A 26,270-nucleotide genomic window follows, 5' to 3' on the forward strand; every position below is an offset into this window, starting at 1 on the left:
TCAGATAAATGGTTTTGGAGAACACTGTGCAATTGTATCAGTGTTTCTGAGAATGTGAAATATGCTATGTACCTAATGAGGCGATTTAAAATAAAATAAAAAACAACAAATAATACAATAAAAGCATTAAATGCCCAGAGCTGTAGTTTTGGTGCCATTACTTTTTAACAGCATTATCTATGGAGGAGCCAGAATTTATTTGCACATCACATACAAGATTCATAGGCTATACTGCAACACAGTGTAGCTACCCTTACAAAAACGTACCAGAAAGCACAACCGTATACCATGGTATAAATCAAACTACCATCACAGTCACTTTGGTAATGCTAGTACTACAATTCATTTTTGCATTCAATATAAAAACATGTTATTCTAAAGATAAAGACTCTGTGGGAAGAGCTCACAGATAGACATTTGTGCACATACAGACAAAAATATTTTCATTTTAATTAAGGATTTCTATTTACCCCATTTAAACTGTAAGAACAAGATGTACTGGAGCTCTACTACTGTAGATACATTAAATCGGAATGCCAGAAATTTCCAAAGCTTCCTGTCTTCCACACTTTAAAAATCTATTTGTTTTCATCTATTACAAACTAATACCTTCGCCTTTTATCAAAACATATGACTGACAATATCACTTGAAGTTGTCAGCTAGTTTTAAACCACACTAACATGGCAAGTCATAAGGGTTAACTACCCTATACAGTACATTCACGTCAGACATTCATCAGACATCATGGCATCCACATAAGAAAAGGCACAACATGTTTGTGATATAAATTATTTATTTACATTACAGAAAAAGGACCCCATCAAGACAAACAAATTAACTATTGGAAATATTACCTATACATAACCAAATAACAGGACTTGTCCTATCATGGTGTCCTAAAATTCTCTGTTTGTGTCCTGTGCCACAGGTGCAAGGCATCGCGTGTAGAACCCATCGCCCTCCGGTAAATCTGCACCAATTCCTCCTTCTCCCCTCTGTTCCATCATCCCGTAGGATGCAATGTCTCTGTACAGGGGACGGAGAGTGCATGTTTGTTGTCTGTCCTCTGTCCAAACTATGTTTCCCATAATTCTCTGCTCCCAGCACTTAAATGAGGCGGGTGGAAGCGCGCAGGGTGTTTTCAGAGTTGTAGTGCATTGTGTTCTGCTTCTGTCGGTTGATTCTGTTGGTCCGTGGGCACTTCCTGTGGAGAATAAAAGTAAAATGAGTTGTTTTCACCAGTTCACAATTGACGGCTCAGTCCACAGCTCACCGCATCTTCACTTAGATCCAAAACCAGAGGTCCGACCCGTTTCACGTGTGCCTCGGACATGGGTTGGGTATAATATTAGCGTCCTTGGGTAATTTAAAATGAATGTGTTTTTGCAGAACGGAGCCGAGAAGCATCAAACGATCTTGCGTGTGTGCCAAGAGCGCTTGCGACATCTTGTGGTTGACGATAGGATAATATTTGATGAGCCAGACTTGTCAATTGATTTGAATGCACATTGTACACTGTAAAAAAATCCGAAGAAATTACAGTGTTATTGCAACTGGGTTGCCGGTAATTTACCGTAGATTTAAATTTATGTTATTTACTGGCAACATTTTGTTCAAAGTTAAATGAACATTAAACATTTACAAGTCTTTGTCTTTACAGAGTAAAACTACAAAACAGCATCAAGCAAAACATTCTGAGAAACAAAATCTGAAGCAAAAAACAGAAAAAGGTTGATGATGATTTCTGGTTCCCAGAATGCTTTGAATGAGGCTGTTATTGTATAGTTTTATACTGTAAAGATAAAGACTTGTTAATATTTAAAATTTATTTAACTTTGAAAAAACTCTTGCTCGCGTCCAATCGGGTTAAAAATAATTGCCACTGGTTCAGGTCAGACTTAAAGGGACCTTCCACTTTTTTAAAAAATGTACACATTTTCCAGCTCCCCTGGAGTTCAACATTTGATTTTTACCGTTTTGGAATCCATTCAGCTGATCTCCTGGTCTGGCGCTACCACTTTTAGCATAGTTTAGCATAATCCATTGAATCTGATTAGACCATTAGCATTGCGCTAATAAACAACCAAAGAGTTTGGATGTTTTCCTATTTAAAACTTGACTCTTCTGTAGTTACATCGTGTACCAAGACTGACAGAAAATTAAAAATTGCAATTTTCTAGGCCGATATGGCTAGGACTATACTTTAATTCTGGCGTAATAATCAAGGGCGTAGTGATATTACGCACTGCTCGAAAATAGTCCCTTGCCATTGAAAGTTACTAAGGGGACTATTTTCAGCTGCTGCGTAATATCATTGCGCCATGTTACAACTGCGAAGTCCTTGATTATTACGCCAGAATAAGAGTATAATCCTAGTCATATCTGCCTAGAAAATCCCAATTTTTAATTTTCTTCAGTCTTAGTACGCAATGTAACTACAGAAGAGTCAAGTTTTAAATTCGAAAATATCCAAACTCTTTGGTTATTTTTTGAGCGCGATGCTAATGGTCTAATCAGATTCAATTGATTATGCTAAGCTATGCTAAAAGTGGTACCGCCAAACCCAGAGATCAGCTGAATGAATTCCAAAAGGGTAAAAATCACATGTTTAACTTTAGGGGAGCTGGAAAATTAGTATATTTAAAAATAAAGTGGAATGTCCCTTTAAGTCTAATTTTGTCAGGCTTGCCTCAGGTCGGGTCTTTCTTAAAAAAAGAATTTATGTATTTATGTACGTCGGGTTCAAGATCTGAAAAGACCTCTAATTCATGCATAGTGAAGCTACGGTAGACGCAACAGGATAAACACGTCATCATCTGGACAACGTAGTGAAAAAACTCACTCTATAGAACAGTTTGTCCGTTTAGGGCTACTGTACAAACCTGGAGGCGTAAAAAGGCGACTTTCATGTTAGGAAAGGTATGTAGATTTTAATATAATAAAAAAATAAAGTTCATGTGTAAGGTCTTAATACACCACTGATAATATAGTTATGTATATTATATATCAGGTCTTCCAAAAAGTTACACAATGCACCTTTAAGGAGTATCACGTGCATGTATGTCATTTCATATTTAAGATAACTGGACTTTTTAAGGATAACTGAAGCTTTTTGTGGTTTTGTAATGTCTAAGTGGCCCAGCCAAGCATGACATAACAGCATTACCTCAACCAACGGAATGCATTTTTTGGCACTACCTGTTTGTCCAAACAACAGGGATGGAAAATATTTTGGCAAGCCTGTTTGCTGCCTTTAGAGATATTAATCTTTTACTTTAGTTTCTTACACAGCCCAGGTATTATATGCCCAGTTTTTGTCACACTTAAATCCTAATCTGATATAAAATACAGGTGTTCACCTGCAGATAGAACAAAAGCTAACTGCATACTTGGACTTAATAAACAGAGATGTCATCTATCAATACATTCTACAGTACTATCAAACATGACACATACATGTTGATCTGTGTAATGGCTTAGTGCTATAGCACAGTGGTTCCCAAACTTTTTCAGCGTGTGGACCCCCTTGTGTATGGTGCATTCCTTCGCGGCCCCCCCAAAGAAAATTTGTGACAAAAAACTGTTCCAAAACTCAACATTTTAATAAAAAAAAACATTAAATTATACAAAAAGTAGTGCTTTTGGTTAGTAGCCTTATTTTTTAAGGTTTAATTACACAGAATTCATGATAAATTATTGTATTTCATAAAATGTCATAAAACTGGGGCCCCCCTGGCACCATCTCGCGGCCCCCAGTTTGAAAACCACTGCTATAGCAGATGGATACGTTATTTAGTGCAGGCCGTGATTTCAATTTTGAACTACACACACACATATCAACAATAACCTAAAGTGTGTTAGACTTCGGGTGACAGGAACATTTACTCAACGAAGAGCGTTGTGTGTGTGTGTATGTGTAGCTCAGCTTCCCATGAGAGCGTTTGTGTACTGCTTTCTGAGAGAGAATTTTTGTCATATGGTTTGATGCGTGCATTTGTGTGTTTATGCTCACCGGGTGATACACAGCACCACTACACATATGATGGCCACCTGCAGAGCTCCAATGACAGACGCGATGAGAACGTAACGGAGCTTTCCGGAACCAGGCACCACATACAGCACATTATACTCCTTGGTATCACACTGCGGACCGCTGAATCCTGAATGACAGCTGAAGATTGAGAAATGCAATAGGGATGTGGATTTAATAGATGTGTGTGTATGTTTTACTTTTCTTTGAATTTATTTGTGGTTGTTTTAATGAGTTTACAGTCGTTCTGTGTTTCCCTGTATGCAAGCGAATCTTAACCAAGGTTTTGTTTAGTGCAAAATTTAGAATGTTCTGGAAATTGTATTTGTAAAATTTAGATTTGGATTAAGCCTATATAGGGTGCAGTCAACATTATGACACAAATGCCTTCGATTGAGATTGACTTTTTTGGACCTTACCTACAGTAATATTCTTTATATAATAATAATAATAATAAAAAATGATATCCAGTTTAATATGAGTTTAAAATAACATCATTCTGTAACACAGAAAAGGAACTGTAACACTGCTCTATCAATATATACACACGCATGCTTTTCCTGTCTTGAACACTAGGGGGAGATAAAGCTCTTTGATAAACACACTTCGACAATATTCAAGTTATATTTAATGATATTGAGAATAAGCCCAAATGTACAAACAAGCAACTGTTTTTTCAAATACACACACTGATTTCAGAATTAAAATTCTTGCACGGATAGACTCCCATAATCGGACATATCAGGATAATGCATTTTTCTGTGTTTGACACTTGCCACCACCTGAATATTAAAACCTAAAATAACCTACATTTCTGGACCAGCCAGTGATCACCATGCTCATCCAAAATATTGTTTTAATAAAAAAGAATGCAAAATGTTTGTGAGGGTTTGGTGATATACAGTATAATCTAGTGTTTGTTTACCTGCAGGATGGTGTAGAGAGCATGTTAGGATATTCACAGTCTCCATGTATACAATAGTTCTTATAGTGTTCAGGGCAGGGAATGTACAGACCCCTCGCCACCTCCGATACTTCAGGCTTCTCCTCCACAGGTGCACAACAACAGAAGGGCTCAAATTCAAGGGCATATATCACAGACAGTAAAAATCATCCTTTTGATTAAAACACACACACAAAACACATATACAAACCCACACCTGTGTAGTCTGTCCTGGCATACTGTCCATCTCCTGCTTTCGTGCCTGTTATCATGTCGCCTTCAGGATAAAATTAATAGAGGAGTTAAAAGGAAGTACAACAGATTTGCTTCACCCAAATCAGTGGTTACATAAGCACTACATGCTCTCATGTCTTACGTAAAAGGCAATTTCATGGCAGCAGAAATAAACACATCTTTACAAAGCAACCGATGTGCTCTTCTCACCCTGACAGTGACCCAGGAATTTGACCTCGATTCGCTCCTGCCTCTGACATGATGCCTCTTTGACCTGGCAGGGGTTGTCATAGGAACGGCCATCTGATGCACACACGGGGTTAAAACTAATGTGGGAGCAGTCGATGTTACAGACGCACCTGTGCAGAAAGAAATATATGACAATAAATGCCAACTGCTAAAAATCAAATGCGTTTTAAACAAGTGTAACTTTGTTTTATCTCTATGAGCTACCTATGACACTTCAGCTTTCTTATATTGAGTTAAAGTTAACTATGCAACAGTTACCTGTGGTGTAATCTGATTGGCTACATGTTGTTCAAAGTGTGCTGATATTAGCACTGCAGCATTTCACTGATGATGTTGATTGTCTGTGTACTTACAATATGTTGTCGGTTCCAGTTTTTGTGTTTGTATTTTAGTCAGAAACCTCTAATACTCCTTATATACTACTGTAGTGTAAACATTCATTACATTTTCTGGGGCTAAATCAGAGCTTTGCTGATATTGAGAAAAACAGCACTCTCGCACATTAAGGTGATTTGTGACCCTGGACCACAAAACCAGTCATAAGGGTCAATTTTTTAAAATTGAGATTTATACAACATCCGAAAGCTAAATAAATAAGCTTTCCATTGATTTATGGTTTGTTATGATAGGAGAATATTTGGCAAAATACAGCAATTTGAAAATCTGAACTCTGCAAAAAATCTAAATCTTGAGAAAAATCACATTTAAAGTCCAAATTAAGTTTATAGCAACACACATTACAAATGAAAAGGTTTGTTTTAGTGCTCTCTACTGGCTTACAGCTGTAATGACATTGTGGACTGAATTGGGAAATTGTAAACTTGTATGGCAGTGGTTCTCAAACTGGGGGCCGCGAGATGGTGCCAGGGGGGCCCCAGTTTTATGACATTTTATAAAATAAATTCATTAATCATGAATTCTGTGTAATTAAACCTAAAAATAAATAAGGTTACTAACCAACAGCACGATTTTGTATAATTTAATGTGTTTTGTTTAATTAAAAGAATACATTTTTGAGCACATTTGTCATAAATTTTCTTATGGGGGGCCGCAAAGGAATGCACCGTATACAAGGGGGGCCGCACACTGAAAAAGTTTGAGAACCACTGTTGTATGGGATTAAGTGCAAGTTTGTAGGCGAGTTTCTGGCCAATTTTGTTCGCGATTTTGCTGCATGCACTCACAAAAAAAGTTGTAACATTTTTACGGTAGGAATTGTACAAAATATGTTCATGGAAAATGATCTTAACAGAAAAATGTATAATTTTAACCCATGAAATATTTTTTTGGCTTTTTCTATTATGCATGTGACTTACAACGGGTTTTGTGGTCCAGGGACACATATGACACTGTCCTCCAAAAATAATGACCTCATAGTTTGTTTGTGCGAGCAGTTTATTACTATGTACAGTAACGTTTAGGAAAAGCATCCTCTAGTGGCCATCAGCTTATTACAACCTGTGTTTACATTTCAAAGATTAAACATTTCTAACCCCAACAACTTTTCAACCATATAAAACACAATACGCATAAACTGATCAATAAACAACATTATAAAAGATAACAAACAACTTGCGTTGAAAACCCTGTGATCTGAAGCCATAAGATCACTTTATATGAAGAACTTTGTAAACGCAATGCACAGAGTCAGATCTCAGTTAAACATAAACTAGAACTTCTGAGCGTGATACAGTCAGTCATGACAGCCTAATAGTATTTCCAATTCCAAGCTGATGTAATAATGCAATCATTCACGAAACACATGAGAGTATATCAAAGATGACGTATCATCGATTTTTCTGGTGGCAGTTTTTTAAAGGCGGGGTGCATGATCTCTGAAAGCCAATGTTGACATTTGACATCACCTAAACAAACACGCCTCTACCCCAGTGGAATCTGAACTTTCTTTGGATAGACCCGCCCCACACATACACAACCCAGGCAGCAATGTCGGTAAGCAGACATGCCCCTTATTGCTGATTGGCTACAAGTGTGTTTTGTTAAGGTACATTCACATTATAAGCGACTAGCAGTAGGAGAGCGACACGATCTCATTGATTTTAATGGAAGCTCGGCGGCATTCAGCGACACGAGCGACAGTGAACGTTGACGGCTGGATGGACGATAAGCGACTAGCAGTAGGAGAGCGACACGATCTCATTGATTTTAATGGAAGCTCGGCGGCATTCAGCGACACGAGCGACAGTGAACGTTGACGGCTGGATGGACGTGTCCAGACGCATGTCAAAGTTGAAAAATGTTTAACTTTATGCAAATTATGAGTGACATTCGGGAGCGACTACCAATGAGAACGAAGCAGGGGAGTTCACGTCATCCGTCTGGAGTGGATGGTACTCATTTGTTTATAACAACCAGATTTAGATATATATTATATATTATTATATATTATATCAGTCCCTCCAGAAAAATGTGATTATGCAATCGCATGATTCAGCCAAAGTCCGCATATTTATGTGAGGGCCGCATTTTTTAAATACGCCACACTTTTGCCGCATAAATTGCAGATTTCAGCCCGCAAAATATGTGGGGCTTGCATGATTTCAAAAATCACTGCATTTTAGTATCAAAAATCACATATATCTAAGTAGAAAGTAAAAAAATGTTGCATTTACTACACACATGCACAGCCATGTCCCCTGTTGTCATGGGAACGTTATGAAGTGACGTAATTACGTAATGTGAACATCAACGGAAAAGCTGCAAAAGGTGCAAACAGTTTTTGCAAGTTCACGCAGTTTTGGCAAGTTCACGCTATTGTGGGAAGTTCACGCAATTACATCACATAAAATTGCATAAATATCCCGCATATTCCATCACATTTTTTAAGAAAACATGGCGCAAGATGAAGGATTTTTTTCCACAACAATCACAAAAAAAAAACGGATTATACAATAAATAAATGGGTAGGTTTTTTTCTCAAAATGCCTGAATAGTGTAATTTGTAATATAAATTCAATTAATTATGGCAGAAAATCATATCCGAATACATGTCATCATTGGAAAATTATACACCAATATATATTTTATACCCTATAATTCTGTAAGTTGTATTTGGGGGAATAAACAAATGACCTAAACAGTATGGGTTGGAGGATAGACTGGGTGACATAACTTAAATATTTACTTAAGATCTTTTTAACTATGCACCATTATGGCTGTTTTGCACTTCTTGTTGGCACAACTCTGAGAAATTTCAGAATCAGAATTTGATGTTGTGTTGATCACATAAGCACTACGTTCAGTCGCACCACTGAAAGGACCAAGATTTGGGCTGCAACAAATGCATTATAACTTTATAAACAAACAAGCAAGAAATTCATATAAACATAAAGCAAACATCCAGAGCAAATACAACTTGATACATCTACAGCATGCATGTCAGAGAAACAGCAGAAACTGACAGTTTCAAACATTAAGTTCATTGCAGTGGCTGGTAGATGCAATCAATCAACCCAAACACTTGTTTTTATGCCTACAAGAAAATTGCTTTTGTAAAAAGCCAATTCTGCACAGGCTGAACATTATGGTTTTAATGTACACCTCTCAATCATGTATGACTGTTTCAAGCTCAGCATTTTCACAGGTCTCCTACGAGACTACATGTTTGCTGAAAAAAAACCCACACAGATTATAATACAGGCTTCTTTAAAGAAGGTCTGTATCAGCGAGAATGACAAACATTAAGTGACACATATAATTGGCCATTTGGCTTGAGGCTGTACGAATTACCATTAGAAACCGATTAACACCAAGAGCAACAGCGTTTTTATGATGCGTCTACCGTATAAATGTTGATAAGGCTGTTAAGATTGCAAATGTAATGAGCAAAGTCGTTTCCCATCAGTTTCTCCATGGATCAGCGTGAAGCTGGAAGGAAAAGCTTCGGAATTAATCTGGACAGGATTGCACTGGACGCAGGAGTGATTTTCAATCTATAGTATATTCATGAGTCTATCGTCTCATAGGCTTAATGACTGGCACAGAGGACTGGCTTAGCAGTCAAGGGACTGAACACATCAGTGTAGAATAATACAACGCTCTGTTTCAAACAGAAAATGATGAGTTCCAGAGCTTTGATGTTCCCTCACTCATTTTAATGACTGCTTTTATTCACATACTTTCATTAATGATGTTAATGAGCGCTTATGTGTGTGTATATGTATGCAGATGAAAGGCTGAGACTGAGACAAAGACACATTGAAATCTGGACAAACACGTAAAATTTTGCCAAGGGGGTGTAATTGCCAAAAATATTTTAAATTAGCCATTTTAACTTGCATGCTTTGCACATTTATTAGTGAGTAATGAAAATGTTATTGTCTCTTTTACAACATAATGACAAACTGCAACTGTAACAAAAATGTTTAAAGACTACTATTTTGTTTCATCTTTTACATTTTCTCGATTAATGCTAAAAATATTTCACATATGTAAGCACAGAGTTGACAGTACCCATTGACATACACTCACCTAAACGATAATTAGGAACACCTGTTCAATTTCTCATTAACGCAATTATCTAATCAACCAATCACATGGCAGTTGCTTCAGTACATTTAGGGGTGTGGTCCTGGTCAAGACAATCTCCTGAACTCCAAACTGAATGTCAGAATGGAAAAGAAAGGTGATTTAATTAATTTTGAGCATGGGCATGGTTGTTGGTGCCAGGCAGCCCGGTCTGAGTATTTCACAATCTGCTCAGTTACTGGGATTTTCACGCACAACTATTTCTAGGGTTTACAAAGAATGGTGTAAAAAAGGGTCCAGTACATCCAGTATGCGGCAGTCCTGTGGGCGAAAATGCCTTGTTGATGCTAAAGGTCAGAGGAGAATGGACCGACTGATTCAAGCTGATAGAAAAGCAACTTTGACTGAAATAACCACTCGTTAGAACTGAGGTATGCAGCAAAGCATTTGTGAAGCCACAACACGCACAACCTTGAGGCGGATGGGCTACAACAGCAGAAGACCCCACTGGGTACCACTCATCTCCACTACAAATAGGAAAAAGAGGCTACAACTTCACCAAAATTGGACAGTTGAAGACTGGAAAAATGCTGCCTGGTTTGATGAGTCTCGATTTCTGTTGTGACATTCAGATGGTAGAGTCAGAATTTGGCGTAAACAGAATGAGAACATGGATCCATCATGCCTGGTTACCACTGTGCAGGCTGCGGTGGTGTAATGGTGTGGGGGATGTATTCTTGGCACACTTTAGGCCCCTTAGTGCCAATTGGGCATCGTTTAAATGCCACAGCTGACCTGAGCATTGTTTCTGACCATGTCCATCCCTTTATGACCACCATGTACCCATCCTCTGATGGCTACTTCCAGCAGGATAATGCACCATGTCACAAAGCTTGAATCATTTCAAATTGGTTTCTTGAACATGACAATGAGTTCACTGTACTAAAATGGCCCCCACAGTCACCAGATCTCAACCCAATAGAGTTTTGGGATGTGGTGGAATGGAGCTTCGTGCCCTGGATCCTATGCTATTAATATGGGCCAACATTTCTAAAGAATGCTTTCAGCACCTTGTTGAATCAATGCCACATAGAATTAAGGCAGTTCTAAAGGCGAAAGGGGGTCAAACACAGTATTAGTATGGTGTTCCTAATAATCCTTTAGGTGAGTGTAGAGCGAAAGGCAAATACTATGGAAGTCAATGGGTACAGTCAACTGTGTGCATACCATCATTTAGCAATCTTTGTTTGTGTTCAATTATCCCTTAAGTGTATTTTGTATATTTGTACAGTAGGTTTCAAAAAAGTTTGTATATTTATATTTAGGCATTTGTGCAGTAGTCCTTTTCCACTGTGTGCCTGTTTGACAGCAAAAACATGTTGAACAGAAATGATTATTAAACTGCCATCTCCAGTGACTTTCCACTGGGCAGCAAAAACCAGACAACAGTATAATTATAAATCTGTCATTATTTCTTTCTCTCTGTGTTTTTCTTTCTTCAGATTTCATTTTTAATACTTCCACGCTGCCAGAGTGCTTTAGTGAAGTGAGGAGCTGCTTTGTATTATTTCTGGCACTGCCGGCGTAATGTGCATTGACTGCAAATGTGAGCAAAATATCTGTTTTGAATAGAGACTGATTGAACTCTTTCGTGGAGTCGACTGAAGGGCAGCTCTGATTGTTTGCCATTGCTAATTGTGATCTGTAATGCAAAGTCATGTAGATGCATCCTCGGGAACGTTGGCTGTACGATAAAACTAACAAATAAACACGATGATATTGAGCTTTAATTTACTGTGCTATTTTCAAGAGGCTCTAATAATGGCCACATATTATCTTACCTTAGACACACACACATTTGCTCACCAGTATGACCGTCTGTAGTGGTCATAAAGGCTAATGTGTCTTGAGAGCATGAATATTTAATGCCGCCTCTCACGTTCTCTCTATACACACTGTGTGTATCTGCACTGCGTCAACAACGCACACACACACACACGCGCGCACACACACAAAACAAAGATTTCCGATAACAAATCAGCCAATAATGGCTCTGTGGGGGAGTCAGACCGAAAGGTTGAGGTTTCCTTAAAAATTAAGGTTGTTTGGATGCTAGCGGTGTGTGTGTGTGTGTGTTTATCTTGTTGAGTGTGGAGATATGTCTTATTGATTTGTAAGAGCCATGTGGTTTTCCCTGTTATCTAAACTTTGCCAGCATAGCCTGTGGGCTTCCTGTCTGTCCACCTGCCCTTTATCACACACTTTAGACGCACACACTCTCTCTGTCTCGCTCGCTAGATGAAATTTAATTGCTCATTGGTTTCTCTTTTATAGCTCAAGAGAATTAAATGAAAATCTCAAGATCTCAGTTATCAGCTTTGTCTTAGATGTTTTGTCTCTGTAGAGGAAACACCTCTGGGAGGCAGAAGACCTCTTAATTTGCTCTCTTTTTTAATTTCATTGGTCTCTATGAAAAATAATATATAAGTTATAGACCTCTTAATCGCCCACGTTACTGTGACGTCACCGCTCTAGCTGGAGGCAAAAAATAAGTAGGAACTCATAGCCGGCGCGCTAAAAGTTTACGTTTTTTTTCTTCTTGTTGTGTTTTTGGCTGCCAGATTAGAAGGAACAGCACTTTTGGTTCAAAACTAAAGTTTTACCGGATCCCGGCAGACATTTCTTCACTGATATCAACAAGACAATTGTGGTTGAATGCAATACGGCGTACAGACTAGACAAAGACGATCATAAATAATGCTCGTGTTTGCAGTGCACAATTCATATCAGGTAAAATAATCTATGCATATGTACTGTTGTGTTGGTTTTATCTAGTACAAATCAGCAAGTTTCTGTTTTATAGGTGAAAAGTTGCCAACCGCGTTATTGTTTAGCTTAAATGTTAAACAAACATACAGCGATAGATGTGCATGCCATCGTTTGAATACCCTACTGAAAAATCCAGCTAAGACCAGCATAAGCTGATGAGCTGGTTTTAGCTGGTCCCCAGCTTGGTTTTAGCTGGTTTTGCTGGTGTAGGAAGCTGGTTTTGCTGGTGTAGCAAGCTGGTCTAGGTGTGTTTTGGTCACATTTTAAGCTGGTCTAGCTGGACTTAGCTGGTCATGCTGGAATACCAGCTGGCCCACCAGCATGACCAGCTTTGTCAGGCTGGGAGGACCAGCATAAACCACCTTAACCCAGCTAAAACCAGCTAAAACCAGCTACCAACTTATGCTGGTTTTAGCCGGATTTTTCAGTAGGGTAGTCTCTTAAAATAATCCACATTGCTAATCATGGCTAGCCCAGCGATAGGTTACATAAGACAGTAAGCCTAGACAAAATTACCCAAACCACCTGAAAGTAATTCATATGTTGTCTAGGAAATATCTAAAACCTGGTTAAAATCGCAAGAGTTAATTTACAAAAATAGCTGTCACGGTCCCGCAGAATCAGTGACTGTACATATTCGGACACTTCCAAAACTGCTTCTGCATCCATGTTTAATAAATCCCTCCTAAAACGTGCTATCTTAAGCTTGTCAACATTGCTCTTTCTGCCTCCAGCTAAGCCCCGCCCACACAAATACGTCACAATGTTTACCAACTGTAAAATGGTCTATACGCACAACCAGCGCAACGTCATAGAATGTCTCTGAACAGGTTCACGCCCACTTTTGGGGGAAAACAGAATAGACGTTCCATTGGCTTCCATTCAAAATAGCGGAACAAAGCAACCTTCGTACACAGCCGGCAGGCATAAATAACTTATGAAATCACTCAGATTAAACATGTTGAGTAATTATCTGTCCACCCTGCCTGCCATAGAGCGCGAAAGATACATTAACATATTTAATTTGGTCAATATAAAAACATGTCTCTTTCATTCTCACAGCATCAAATTTGTGTAACAACGCTCCCTATTGGCCAGAGGTGTCTAACCCGGACATTTTACTTGTACCTCAACGAGTCAACAGGGAAGCAAGTGAATGATTTTACTTCGTATTTGAAAGTTACTTCGTATTTATTTATTATGTCTTTATATTTAGAGTAATGACTGCACTTTTCCGTCGAGTCACACAACTAACTGGCTTAGCGATATTTCCAGCTATCACTGGATGGCGTTGTTACACAAATTTGACGCTGTGAGAATGAAAGGGACATGTTTTTATATTGACCAAATTAAATGTGTTAATGTATCTTTCGGGCTCTATGGCGGGCAGGGGGGACAGATAATTACTCAACATGTTTAATCTGAGTGGTTTCATAAGTTATTTACGCCTGCCGGCTGTGTAAAAACGTTGCTTTGTTCCGCTATTTTGAATGGAAGCCAATGGAAGGGCTGCTTTTCTATCACCCAAAAAGGGGCGGTGACAAAATTTACAGTCAAGTTCCCGGATGTGCCGGTAGTCCGTATAGAGACATTTTTTTCTTATTGGCAAGTGGCTAGAGTACAATCACAGAGCCTTGGCATTTTCGTTTTATGGTTTTATAATCCAACTGTTCAACTGTAAATATGTGCTTCAACTGTGTAGTTCATCTTCATATGTTCAACTGTAAATATGAAAGTGTGGGACTTTTTGTTCCATTGGCTTTATCATTCCCTTTATAAGTATGTGAATCTGGCAGAAATGCAAGCACATACAAAAAAGATTCACATTTTGGCGCTTTCCAATGTTCAAGTTTGGTAACTGACCTACACATTTGTGTCAATTGAAGACGTGTGACAAACAAATAATCCATATGTCACAGCGTGCTTGACTTTTTCAGGTGAAGGAAAAACTAACAATAACAACAAAAATCCCATTTTTTATAATAACAAAAGGAACAATAACTGTGCTGTGCAAGCACGTAAAAATCAATGATGTGTAAATAAGAAAATGATACTTTAGCATGTGACTGTGGCATAACTGTGCTTTCACCCCGCCACCGGCGAGAGCGTCAATAAAAGCTCTGGCTGCCCTGCCAACGATGCTATAGAAAAGGCGTAGTGGATGCTCTGACGCTGGAATGCATTCTCTGTACTGCTCTCAAGTGGAGGTTTCCGCCTTCCAATTGTTTGCCGCCGAACGTTTCTGCCTTCCGATTGGTGTGAAAGCACAGTAACGGTACATTCACATGGGACAGAAGCATTAACGCTTGATGGAAGCCAATCACAGTGGCCACTACACATGCTCCTGTCTTCCATAAACGTAATTGGCTGGCTTTGCCTGGGTTATTTACATAAAGAGATCTGATTGGCTGACACATGCGTTGCCGCTTGAAAAGTTGAGAAATTTTCAACTTCTGCCGCAAGCAAAGGCAGTGATGAGGCGGTGACGGATCCACAATTCAGTTCGGCAACGCTTGACGTCACCCATTAAAAGTGAATGGGAAGCGTTAACGCTTATGCCCCATGTGAACGTACCGTTAGGGGGCGTGCACACCAACGCTTTTACACCTGGCGCATGTTTTCAATTGTTTCCAATGGAAGCTCAGCGTTTTTCAAATAACCCAGCAGCTAGCGGTTTTCTTTTCGCCTTCAGCGCTGAGCGCCGAAAGTTTTTTAAAATATTCAACTTTGAGTGAAAAGCTCCGCTCGTCAATCACAGTGGAGGAGGGGCGGGACATTACCACAGCAACCAACCGGCTCACAGCTGAAGTATCACAGCTACCAAAGCGCTCAGCTGAAGAAAGCTGGCACTCGCATTCTGCATTGTCCAGGCGTTTTCAGCCGTGTTTTAAAGTTTTGGTGTGCACAACCCCTTAGACTGTTAAAGGTGCTTTCCCCTCCCCTTCGAAAGCATAGAGAAGCTACAGTAGCTGCTAGGGCTGCACGTTTAATCGATAAAAGAATCACAATCTCGATTCATACATAAATGCGATCTTCTTTCTAAATGATGGCGATTCACTTGCATATACAGTATTTCCTTGTATTCAGATGCTACATTCATGTATTACAATCCAAGATGCAATTTCCGTCAAACTTGCTCACACAGTGTAAAACCAAACCCTATTCATTCACTAATTAGACACAATCGTTTCTTTCCCCTCTCTCCCTCATTTGGGCATTCTGTTGTCACCTGCGTGACGTGTAACTAGGCGGCAGACCTAAACTGGTGGATTTGGAGCAGCAATTTTCACACAAAACAAAGCAAAAATGAGCGCCATTGCGGAAAATCCTGATTCCGATGAAGAGAGTGACGATACTGATACAATATTGATTCCGAAAACAGGCAAGGAAATAACTATGAATGTTTTGCAATCGGAAGGCTGCAGGCTCCAGAGGTCGCATATGCAGGCTGCATACGTCATCTAGCCTGGTTTATTTAAGTTAACTGAGCATTACATTTGCAAGTCATAAACACACAACAACAATGTACGATTAACTAAGAATATTAGTCAACTTTATATTTGTTTTCTATTCTGAAATAAGACAGAATGATGACGAATGCAGCTTAGAAATGCGACCTCCGTAGGCTGCAGCCTTCAGATTGAAAAACGTCTTCTGTATCACTGTCACAAGTTCAAATGTTTTTTAGCATGGGGGGAACATCGTACATGCCTGCGTTCCTCACTAAACAAGCATGTTGATTGTTTAGTGTTGTAAAGGCTTCGTGTTGTTAAAGATTTAATGTTGGCCAGTTTGAGTGTACAAAAAGCACAGGTGCTTTTATTCTATTACTCATCTAAAATAAGGAAAATATACTTTTTTAGACACTTTAATATATCTCTAAGTCCTGTGTAGCACATTTTTTACTTGAGTGCAATAAATGTTTTTGTTGATAAAATGAGAATCATGTAAGAGAATCGTGATCTTATTTCCCATGAAAAAAAAAACGTGATTCACATTTTAGCAAGAATCGTGCAGCCCTAATAGCAGCCACAGGACAAACATGTCGTCGTTTAAGGCCTAGTCCACGGACACGTGTATTTTTATAACCGTGAGTTTTTTCACACGGTTCGGCCAGGGTGACTTTTTAAGAAACCCCGGTTACAGTGGTGTCGTGTAGAGAGTAAAACCGGGGGTTTTGCCTTGCGACGTCAGAGTGTGCGCCGTTATTCACTGTTTGACGTCAAGATTGTGCGCCGCTGACTGCTTTGCTGATGATTCCTTTGCAATGGCGGACGTATCTTGCTAATAATAACTGTGCTAACAGAGCTTCTAACATGTATACAGATAGATGCTCAGTTATCTCAATATATTGCGGAACACGATTTGGGTTATATCCCCGCCTGCTGGTGTGGCATGCTCTTGACAGCGCTTGATAGCATGCTTTTGCTTTATCGTGTGGATGGATATTTAATTTAAACCGAGCATGTGTGGACGGGATTTTTTCTTAGGGAAAACTCCGGTTATAAATATACCCGTGTCCGTGTGGACTAGGCCTAAGACAACGTAGTGATGTAACGCACTCTTTTAAATATATAGCAATTCTATGGAACTTTCTAAAAGTGTCTAAATCTGTTTTTGGACTAATTCTGGACTTTTATGCATTGCGGTGTGTGGCATTATCCTTGTAATTTCGATAAGATTGCAGAATTCTGTAAGTATGGATGGTTATCCCATCACTAAATTAACCTCGATCTCATACTTCGGATCCATGCATCGTATAGAGCAGACTTCCCTTTCAATTTACACAGACACACTGCCCTGAACACGAGTAACACAAATCCTTTGCTGCTAAAAAGCGTGCTTTTCATTACACTAAATCACCACACTAACACACCCAGCAATGTTATTATTGCAGCTTAGAGCATTGATTTTATCTATAATCTCTCATCTCATTTTTTCAGTAATCCTTTCGAACCATGCAGGGAGACTGAATGATTGAGGGAGGCTAGAAAAAAGGGGCTGTTGAGAGCGGTGGAGTGTTTTAGGTAGAGGAACAGTAAGGTGAGTGAGTCATCTGCAGTCAAGTGTATCAGAGCAAGGGGACGCCATGGGACCATCGCTACGACTCAGGCATAAATGCCTCAAATCGTGCTGATATCTCAGAGGAGGTGAAGGCTGGGCTGTTTCATTTTGATGCCTCCAAACACATCTACACTCCAGCTAGCTTGCTGAATCTTTAGTGAATCTACCGACTGTCTTTGGAATCTGACATGTAATTCTCCACAGACGCCCTAAAAGAGATAGGCAGAAAGGTGGAAGAAAGACCTTCTTCTATTAAGATTAAAGGGTAGTCTCCTTCACCACCGCTGACAGCTTGAGCAGTTCACTGACGCCCAGGGCAACAAAAAAACCTCCTCTACACAAGCACAGGCGGGTCTTAAATATATTATTTGTGAATCATTACTTTTTCATAGGTTTACATTCCTTAAGAGTGATGGATTGGGTGGAAATAGATTATTACTTGTTGTATGTATTACATTTAAAAGAAAAACAATATCTTATGCAATTTCGCTTCTAGAATAAATGCATTTTCTTACCACTATCAGCCACTATCAGCACAGTATAATGGACAAGACACACATACAGACCAAGCTGGAAATCTTTCTTTATCTCTTACCAGACATCTTCCGCATCCACATCACACTCGGCCCCGAACTGGCAAATGTCACAGGTGGACGTCTCCTTCTGTCCATTCTCCGCTGAACCCTCATTCCCTGCTTGGATACACAAAGACGAGACAAGAGAGCTATCAAAGGTTTTACAAATATTACTCGGGGCGAGATGAGCCGGCAATCAAAGCCGCCTCGCTCTCTCATACACATTTATAAATAGATGGAGAGTGAGGGCAGACATAAAATTCTTATTCTTTCGTTGTCTCAGACTCTTGCTCTCATGAGAAGTTCAAATCCCTCACTGATCTTTCCTCAGCCTTGACCCTCATTTCATCATGATGATTTCTGATTCGTCGCTCCTGCTCCTTTGCGATAGAGGCTTCCCGGGAGCCACAGCTTAAAGCCCCTCGCTATCGCATATCTGCCCTCATCAGTGGACGGGGAAAAGCAATCCCGTACGCCATGGAATTTAAATTACATCTTCTCCTCGGAGGATCATCATTCCCCTTTGGAGTCTGACCCTCCATTATGAGGTGCTATTTTTAAAACTCACACCGCAAAGACAGCGGAACGAAGAAAGAGAGGTACTGTAGGCGCAAGGGCAAAGAAAGAATGAATGAAAATGAAAGAAAGAAGCTGGGTTCACACTACAGAATTTATAAAAATCCTGTTCGATTGTGAAATCTGGTTGCGGCACACACATAAGGTATATCATGAGAGATTTTCTGCTCCCAGATACTAAACGCGCTCACAGTACAAGGTTGGAAAATGATTGTGCATCACACACTACAAGATATTTATAAGATTATTGTGCCAGAGGGAGCATTTCACATGACCTCACGGGGAAGCGGATGTAAACAAATGAAATTGGGACATTTATTATTCTTTTTAATGTTTACATTTGCTAGCTAGAGCACTAGCAGCTTTCTATGCTCACCAGGTGTATTAAAACTGAGGTGATTTCTCCTCAGCTCCTCTTTTTAATGGAATGGCCATAATACATTTTCATAGAGAAGTTATTCAGATAGTCATGTTGTTTTCACACTTCCACAAGCCATTTCTTCATTGTCTAGAGAAACAGCACAGCAGCTTGTTTTGTGCTCATTGTTTCAAAATGTCTGTCCTTCGCCTCTGTCTCTCATTGGCTATTGTGAAAGTACTGATGTGAAACTTTAATGTATCTTAATTTAGTGCCAGATTTACTAAACGGGGCAAATAAGCGTAAGAGCGCGATTCCAAAAAAGTCCAGATGGGAGTAGTAATATCTGCGGGTTATTTACTAAAAAGGTGCAAATTAAATAACACAGGCATCACAGCTTATTTTTATAATGATCAACACAATCTTTTAAGGCCTAGTTCACACGGACACGGGTATTTTTATAAAAATCCTGTCCACACATGCTTGGTTTAAAAAAATCTCTGTCCTCATGAAAAAGCAAAAACACGCTATCAAGTACTGTCAAGAACATGCCACACCAGCAGGCAGCGATATAACTCAAATCGTAAAGCCACCTTGGCCCATCAGAAGCCTGGTTATACTGTCTACATAACAACACTGCAACCAGCGTTTCTTTAAAATCCTCACCCTGGCAGGGGTTTTCAAAAATGTTCGGTTTCAGTGCCCTGATACTGCGTTTTCGTGCGAACCGAGTTATCTCGTCAATTAAGAGAAAACATTTGCCTGAAAAAACGTGTTCCTGATGAGTTTTTATGGTAATCTGTAATCCACTAGATGGCGCTCTTAACCAATTTATAATTTTTTTTTAAATTTTACACTCCATGTAAGTTTTGATCATCGTTCTGAATCCGATCTCTAACAAAGTTCCCTAAAAAAAATGCTATTATTTCAGCTTTTTGCTAAGAAATTTGTATTTTTGAAGAAAAATACCCATATTTAAGAGTTTATAAACAGAGAAAAAAATAAAGATATGATGAAGCATTTTTTCCCATTTTGTTTGTTTGTTTATTGTTTGTTTAAAAGCAGAGGGTCTGTTCTTTTATTTGATATATTTGTAAGTTTATATATTTGTAGAAGAAAAATTTCCTGTAAGGCATTTTGTGAAACTTTTCTGAAAATCACAAAATGCTGGCGGGCAACTTAAAAAAAGGCTGGCAGGGAATGAGTTATTTTCCTCTATAGCAAATAAAAAATAACGTGACTTGGCAAACAACATTTTTGAATAATATGTTCCAAATAAACTGTTACGTGTGGAAATTTTTTTATTCAAAATAAGACATGCTTTTTTTGGGTGTTAAATAATGGCGCGCAAATACCAGTAATATCACACGTGCAAACATAAGTAAATAACGTTGTGTGAATCATTTAAATACTTAAATACTATCAATTTTCACAAAAGTTTAATGCCTTCCAGAGAATGTTCTTCTTTAAATATATAAACATACAATATATCAAATTATGTGTAGGTTTCTTCAAAAACACCCAAATTTTGAGCAAAAAGCTGAGATAATTGCATTTTTGTGAAGGACTTTTGATAAAGATCAGATTCAGAGCGATGATCAAAACATACACAGAGTTCTTACTCTTTCACTTGAGGCGTTACATCCGGGTTGTATAAGTTGCGGAAGAGCGCCACCTGTATTGTGGATTGCCAAAAATATTTGTCATTATCAGGGAAGCATTTTCTCTTAAAGGGGCTGTATGTAGTTTTCAGCGGCATCTAGCGGTGATGTTTCAGATTGCAACCAATAAGTTTACAAGCGCATGCTCGAACTCATGAGCGACGGCAAGACTGAGATGCAACACAATGGAGAAAGCACCACACAACATGCTGGAAACTTAGGTAAACTTTCACATAAAAATAATAATATTTATTTTCAGAGGTAATAGCAAAACTCACAAAGTGGATCATTTTAATGTCAGATTAAAACCCCTTTCACACAATTGAAAAGAGATTAGTTTAAGTAGAAACACTACATACAGCGCCTTTAATTGACGAATTAACTCGTCAATGGCGGGGAAAAAGTTAAATGTTTGCCTGACTTGGGGTAAAAATTTATTGGAATTGTACAATTAAAACCAGCTGGCTGTTTAACATGGTTTTAAAGGTGAAGCCATGGTTGACTTTGGAAATGTTGCTGATACAGCTAGATTAAAAATCTGGTGGGGATAGAGGCACCCAAGCATCCAAAACACAACATATGCTGAGTCACATATGCTGGTCTTTCATTTGTTTAGTCAGTATTAGTGTAGCTATTAAAATAGCCTAAAGGTTTCTATCGAAAAACTAGTTCACTGCAAATATTTTTTTAATCTAGATTGCAAAGCACATTAAGATAGGAGATGTCTTTATCCAAAGCAACTTACAATCAGAAATGTGTCTACTTGTATTTAAACACACATCCTTTGTTTTGCAGAGGTCATGCTCTTGCATTTGAGCTACAGGAGCATGGGTCAATGAAGGAGAACGATACAATGTGTTCCTTTAAAACATAAATCTTTTATCCATTACAGTTTTATTGTTCCTTTGAAAACACTTCCACAAGCATTCACGAACACATCAGACAATAATCCAAACACATCATGTGTCCAGCATTAGCAGCGATGAATCCAGCAGCCAGCCTCTCCCTGAGGTCTGTGTCTGCATCCACAGGTCAGGAAATGAGAGACATGCAGGAAGGGAGGGAGGGGTGGTAACAGTTATCTCTTTCTCCTGGTTAGATGGTCCCTCTTTAAATTGATTTTCCCTGACCAGAAACACGGTCGATCATCAACCCCCTACGTTTCATCTCCAATCACCGCCAAAAAGATCTGAGGCTTCTGACCCCGCTTATGAATATCTATCTGTAAAAATCCAAGGTCAATGCTTGTTTATTTTTATAAAACTGGTTTGTGGATAATGGCCACAAAAGTCTAACAACTTCGTCCATTAAGTTGTTTTTGTGAATGAAGAATCCCAAATGCACTTTAATGGGCTTTCATAAATCTGAGAATATCTACAAATGTCTTTGTTTGTACATTAAAATCAATCTGGGCGCATGCCGAACAGCGGAATTGGTTTGGCTGTAAATGGTAGGAAGGGAGATACTCAAATCAACAGAAGACAGATGCTAAGTGTTCAAGAAAATGTCCCTTAATGGGACAAACCTACTTGTGGAGAAACTAAAGGGAGGAGGGAGATTTAGGGAACAACACATCCTGTCAAGCAGATAATGAAAAGAAGCCACCCATCTCCTAAATAGTGTATGGAAACTGACCTTCAAAACAAACAACATAAATGCGTGCATACATTTTAGTGCTGTGATCATGTGATACGCAGTGAAAACACTATCAAGGTACTGAATGGAAAATATTACATTGTTGGTTGTTTTGTTTGACCCCATTTGCGCAAAACACTCTGCTCTTTGCAAGCAAGACAAGGAAATGAATCATCCCTAATTTTCCTTATGTGGTGTTTTCGTGGTGCTGTACACAATAAATGAATGAAAAACTAAATGGCGAGCAGCTCGGATTAATCTGCACAACATTTTTGAAATGAATGAGGTTTAGCGAAACATTCTCTAGATAAAGATGCTTGTGTAAGAGATCATCCTGGATGCCAAAATGTCACATTTTTGTCATTTGTTTTATCTTCTGATTATTTTGATTACACAGAACATTGCCTATAAGCCGTACAGTATGCAATACTATAATAGGTTACTATGAAAAACAACCTACTTGTTGGAAGAATTGACATCACACAAGAGCATGATGGGCTCCTGAGAGGCACAAAGGTCAAGTGAATCTCCATAGATAGAGAGGGCACATTACATCTTTGAATCAATAGAGAATGTAGAAAGCATAATGCTTACCGTGGAAAGATGATAGCTTGTAAGTGGATACTTGGGTTCCTACTCATTTCCATGAGCTATGAGCTAATGATACTTCTTCAATAAAGTGAAAGTACCATTTAAAAAATAATGAGTTGTATTGACGCTCACATTCTCCTAAAAAACATTACAAAAATGTATTTCAATAATTATAAATAGCTCTATATTGTCCTACTCGCATCATTTAACATAATGCATTGTTTGTCGCAAAGCATAAAGCCTTAAACGACACATTTCCTGGTTGTTTGTTGGGCTGTCTTTTTTAATAACAGCTTTAACAATTCACTTGTAAACTACCATAAATACAGCACCAGCCTTTCCATGCTCCACACCAACTGAGCCTTCACCCCAGCGGGCCCATTAAAACCTGCTTTACACAAATAAGGCTCCTCGGGTGTCCCAATCCCAATGGGAAGAGCTTGTCAAAAAACGCTCTTTGGCACTTTGCCTCTTCTATTCACACCTCACAGCACATGAGACCTTGCCAATGACCCATTTGCACATGTAATTACAACAATCGTCTGACGACGGTGGCACACAGTGAGGATGTCTAATTTTACGGAGCGCTCCGGGTGCCCTTATTTTTCACAGCTTTTGAGAGCCCTCTGAAAGCCAGATGAGGGTTTGAATTGGCAGGACGAGTGAGAGCCAGCGCATAAAATTCAGAAACGAGGTCCAAAATGGGTTGCCCTTCTTCAAGCGATTAGGGGAGTAGAATTAGGGCTTAAATATTCATTTTTTCCAGCTTTGGCCAGATTAGGTGCTGATTTCTGCAAGTCTTTGAGACTCGGCAGCAGATGTGTGAATCACTCTGGATCATGACACTGGAAAAGGGTCAACTGTGTCAAATACACCCAATTAAACACATCCACATACCCCACAAAAAAGACAATCTAGCAATTGAGGAGCTAAGATGCAAAAGCCGCTAAATGCCACCTCCGTCAAAAATGATATAATGATATTAACCGAATGCTCTCGGCGAGTATTACATGTTCAGTAAATACATCCGCTTCAAATCCACTTAATTCCGCCCTCAGGCCATTCAGAAATACTGGTTTGTTGGCAATATCTATTAACTCTTTCCCTGCCATTGACAAGTTAACTGGCGCTGCCTGGCAGCTTTTTTTAAAGGGACACTCCACTCCAAAATATGCTCATTTTCCAGCTCCCCTAGAGTTAACATTTGATTCTTACCGTTTTGAAATCCATTCAGCTGATCTCCGCGTCTGGTGCTACCACTACGTAATATCATTGCGCCGCCTGCACCCATGTTACGGCAAAGTCCTTGATTATTACACCAGTTTGAGAGTGTAGTTCCTAGCCATACTGGCCTAGAAAATTGCAAATTTAAATTTTCTGTCTGTCTTAGTACATGATGTAACTACAGAAGAGTCAAGTTGTAAATTGGAAAAATATCCAAACTCTCTGGTTATTTTTGAGTGTGATGCTAATGGTCTAATCAGATTCAATGGATTATGCTAAGCTATGTTAAAAGTGGTAGCGCCAGAACAGGAGATCGGCTAGATGGATTCCAAAACGGTAAGAATCAAATGTTTAACTCTAGGGGAGCTGGAAAATGAGAATATTTTCAAAAAAATGGAGTGTCCCTTTAAAAACGTTGGCGCTTTAAAGAGGTAAGAGTCTGATAAAAATGTTAATTTACAAGAAAACATGTCAGACGCACTTAGAGGGTTTTGCATCTGAGCTCCTCAATTGAATAGTAAAATGGATTTACAGTGCTGCATTACTTTCATAAGCTTTTGGTTTCTATTCACCCGTGAGAAATACAGCAGAGGTTCAGAGCGCATTTCAACCAGCTCAAAGTTGATCTCCAGATCTGACAATGATGTGCACTCGTTGGCACCCATAATAACTATCATGATGGACGCACTCTTCGGAATATAATGGGAAAAGACAGCCCAAAAAAACCAAGAGAGCAAGGAAAACAGGTTGGAGAGAACATCAAATGATGTTTGTGGTACAATCTGTACTGTAGCCAAGTGAAAGAAAAATAGAAAGAAAGAAAGACAAAGAGAAAGTCTGTAAAAACTATTAATCACAATAATGAAGATGAGCAAACCAGCGAGGGGAAACGAAGAGAGAAATAAATAGACTGAAAGAGAAAAGGGACAAAAAGAAAAAAACATCTCCAGCATCAAGCGGTCGATGGGCAGTCAATAAAGTGTCACTTTCTGCAAGCTAAGAAGCCGTTCTTGATGAGGGGATCTAAAATGAACGTTCACATTAGTGGCCGCAGCAACCAGTACTTTGTCCACTGGATGACCTTCCCTAATTTACACTTTCCCATTAGCCACCAGACCCTACGACGCCACAGAGAAACATTTAGTAAAGATTTCTTACATGCGTATCTGTAAAAACGATTTTTCTCTCTTTTGAGACTTTTAACAGAAGAAAGGCAGTGAAAGACAGGTCCCTTGATAGCTTACTGCCAGATTTAACTCGGTCTTAAACTGATGCTGTTTTGTATCCACTACTTCCTAGTGGAAATAAATACCACCTTGTCTACACGTTTACCTAAAAATGGAAGGAAAAGCAGACAGGATGGGAATTGCAATTGATAAATCTAGAACTTCAAAGCAAATTTCATGTCATTTTTTATATTTTTTTATATTTATACTTTCGTCAGATGTTCTTTATTTAGCAACTCTTAATGAATTTCCAGTATTCAGCATGTGAATTTCTTGGGAATCAAAGCCATTATTTTGATGTCGCAAGTGCCATGCTTTACCTGTTTAGCTGTAGTAATGCTTTTCCCTAAAGTCCACTTATTATGGTTTTTATTTTATTTTTATGACCATTATCCAGCCCATCTCTTACCCATGGGAGTGAACAACATATTTTAGATGCTGTCCCTTTAAAATGAGCAACAACACCAAGTGCTCCATCCTTTAATAACAGCTGTTTTGCAAAGCCTGTGTTACATTGTGACAAGAATTGAATGTACTGTAAATATGGACATGTTGTCGACTCTTGGTGCATTTATTTATGAGCCAT

At 38.9% G+C, this 26,270-nt stretch overlaps 1 protein-coding gene across 2 annotated transcripts in view; it reads right to left on the reverse strand.

Moving 5' to 3' along the window:
- Positions 1-776: 776 nt before the first annotated feature.
- tmeff2a (transmembrane protein with EGF-like and two follistatin-like domains 2a) overlaps positions 777-26,270 on the reverse strand; it is a 76,910-nt gene continuing 51,416 nt past the window's right edge. Inside the window, exons 5-10 of one of the 2 annotated variants that reach the window (XM_055215145.2) lie at positions 18,434-18,530; positions 5,419-5,567; positions 5,192-5,251; positions 4,957-5,080; positions 4,014-4,172; positions 777-1,205 (exon numbers count right to left, since the gene is read on the reverse strand). In XM_055215145.2, the coding sequence (XP_055071120.1) occupies positions 1,109-1,205; positions 4,014-4,172; positions 4,957-5,080; positions 5,192-5,251; positions 5,419-5,567; positions 18,434-18,530 (686 nt within the window). In that variant the 3' untranslated portion in view covers positions 777-1,108. Of the gene's footprint in view, positions 1,206-4,013; positions 4,173-4,956; positions 5,081-5,191; positions 5,252-5,418; positions 5,568-18,433; positions 18,534-26,270 lie in introns of both variants that reach the window. The other variant, XM_055215144.2, reaches the window with a different exon arrangement.

Source organism: Misgurnus anguillicaudatus, chromosome 17 (genome assembly GCF_027580225.2).
Source record: "Misgurnus anguillicaudatus chromosome 17, ASM2758022v2, whole genome shotgun sequence".
In the NCBI taxonomy this organism is placed as follows: Eukaryota; Metazoa; Chordata; class Actinopteri; order Cypriniformes; family Cobitidae; genus Misgurnus; species Misgurnus anguillicaudatus.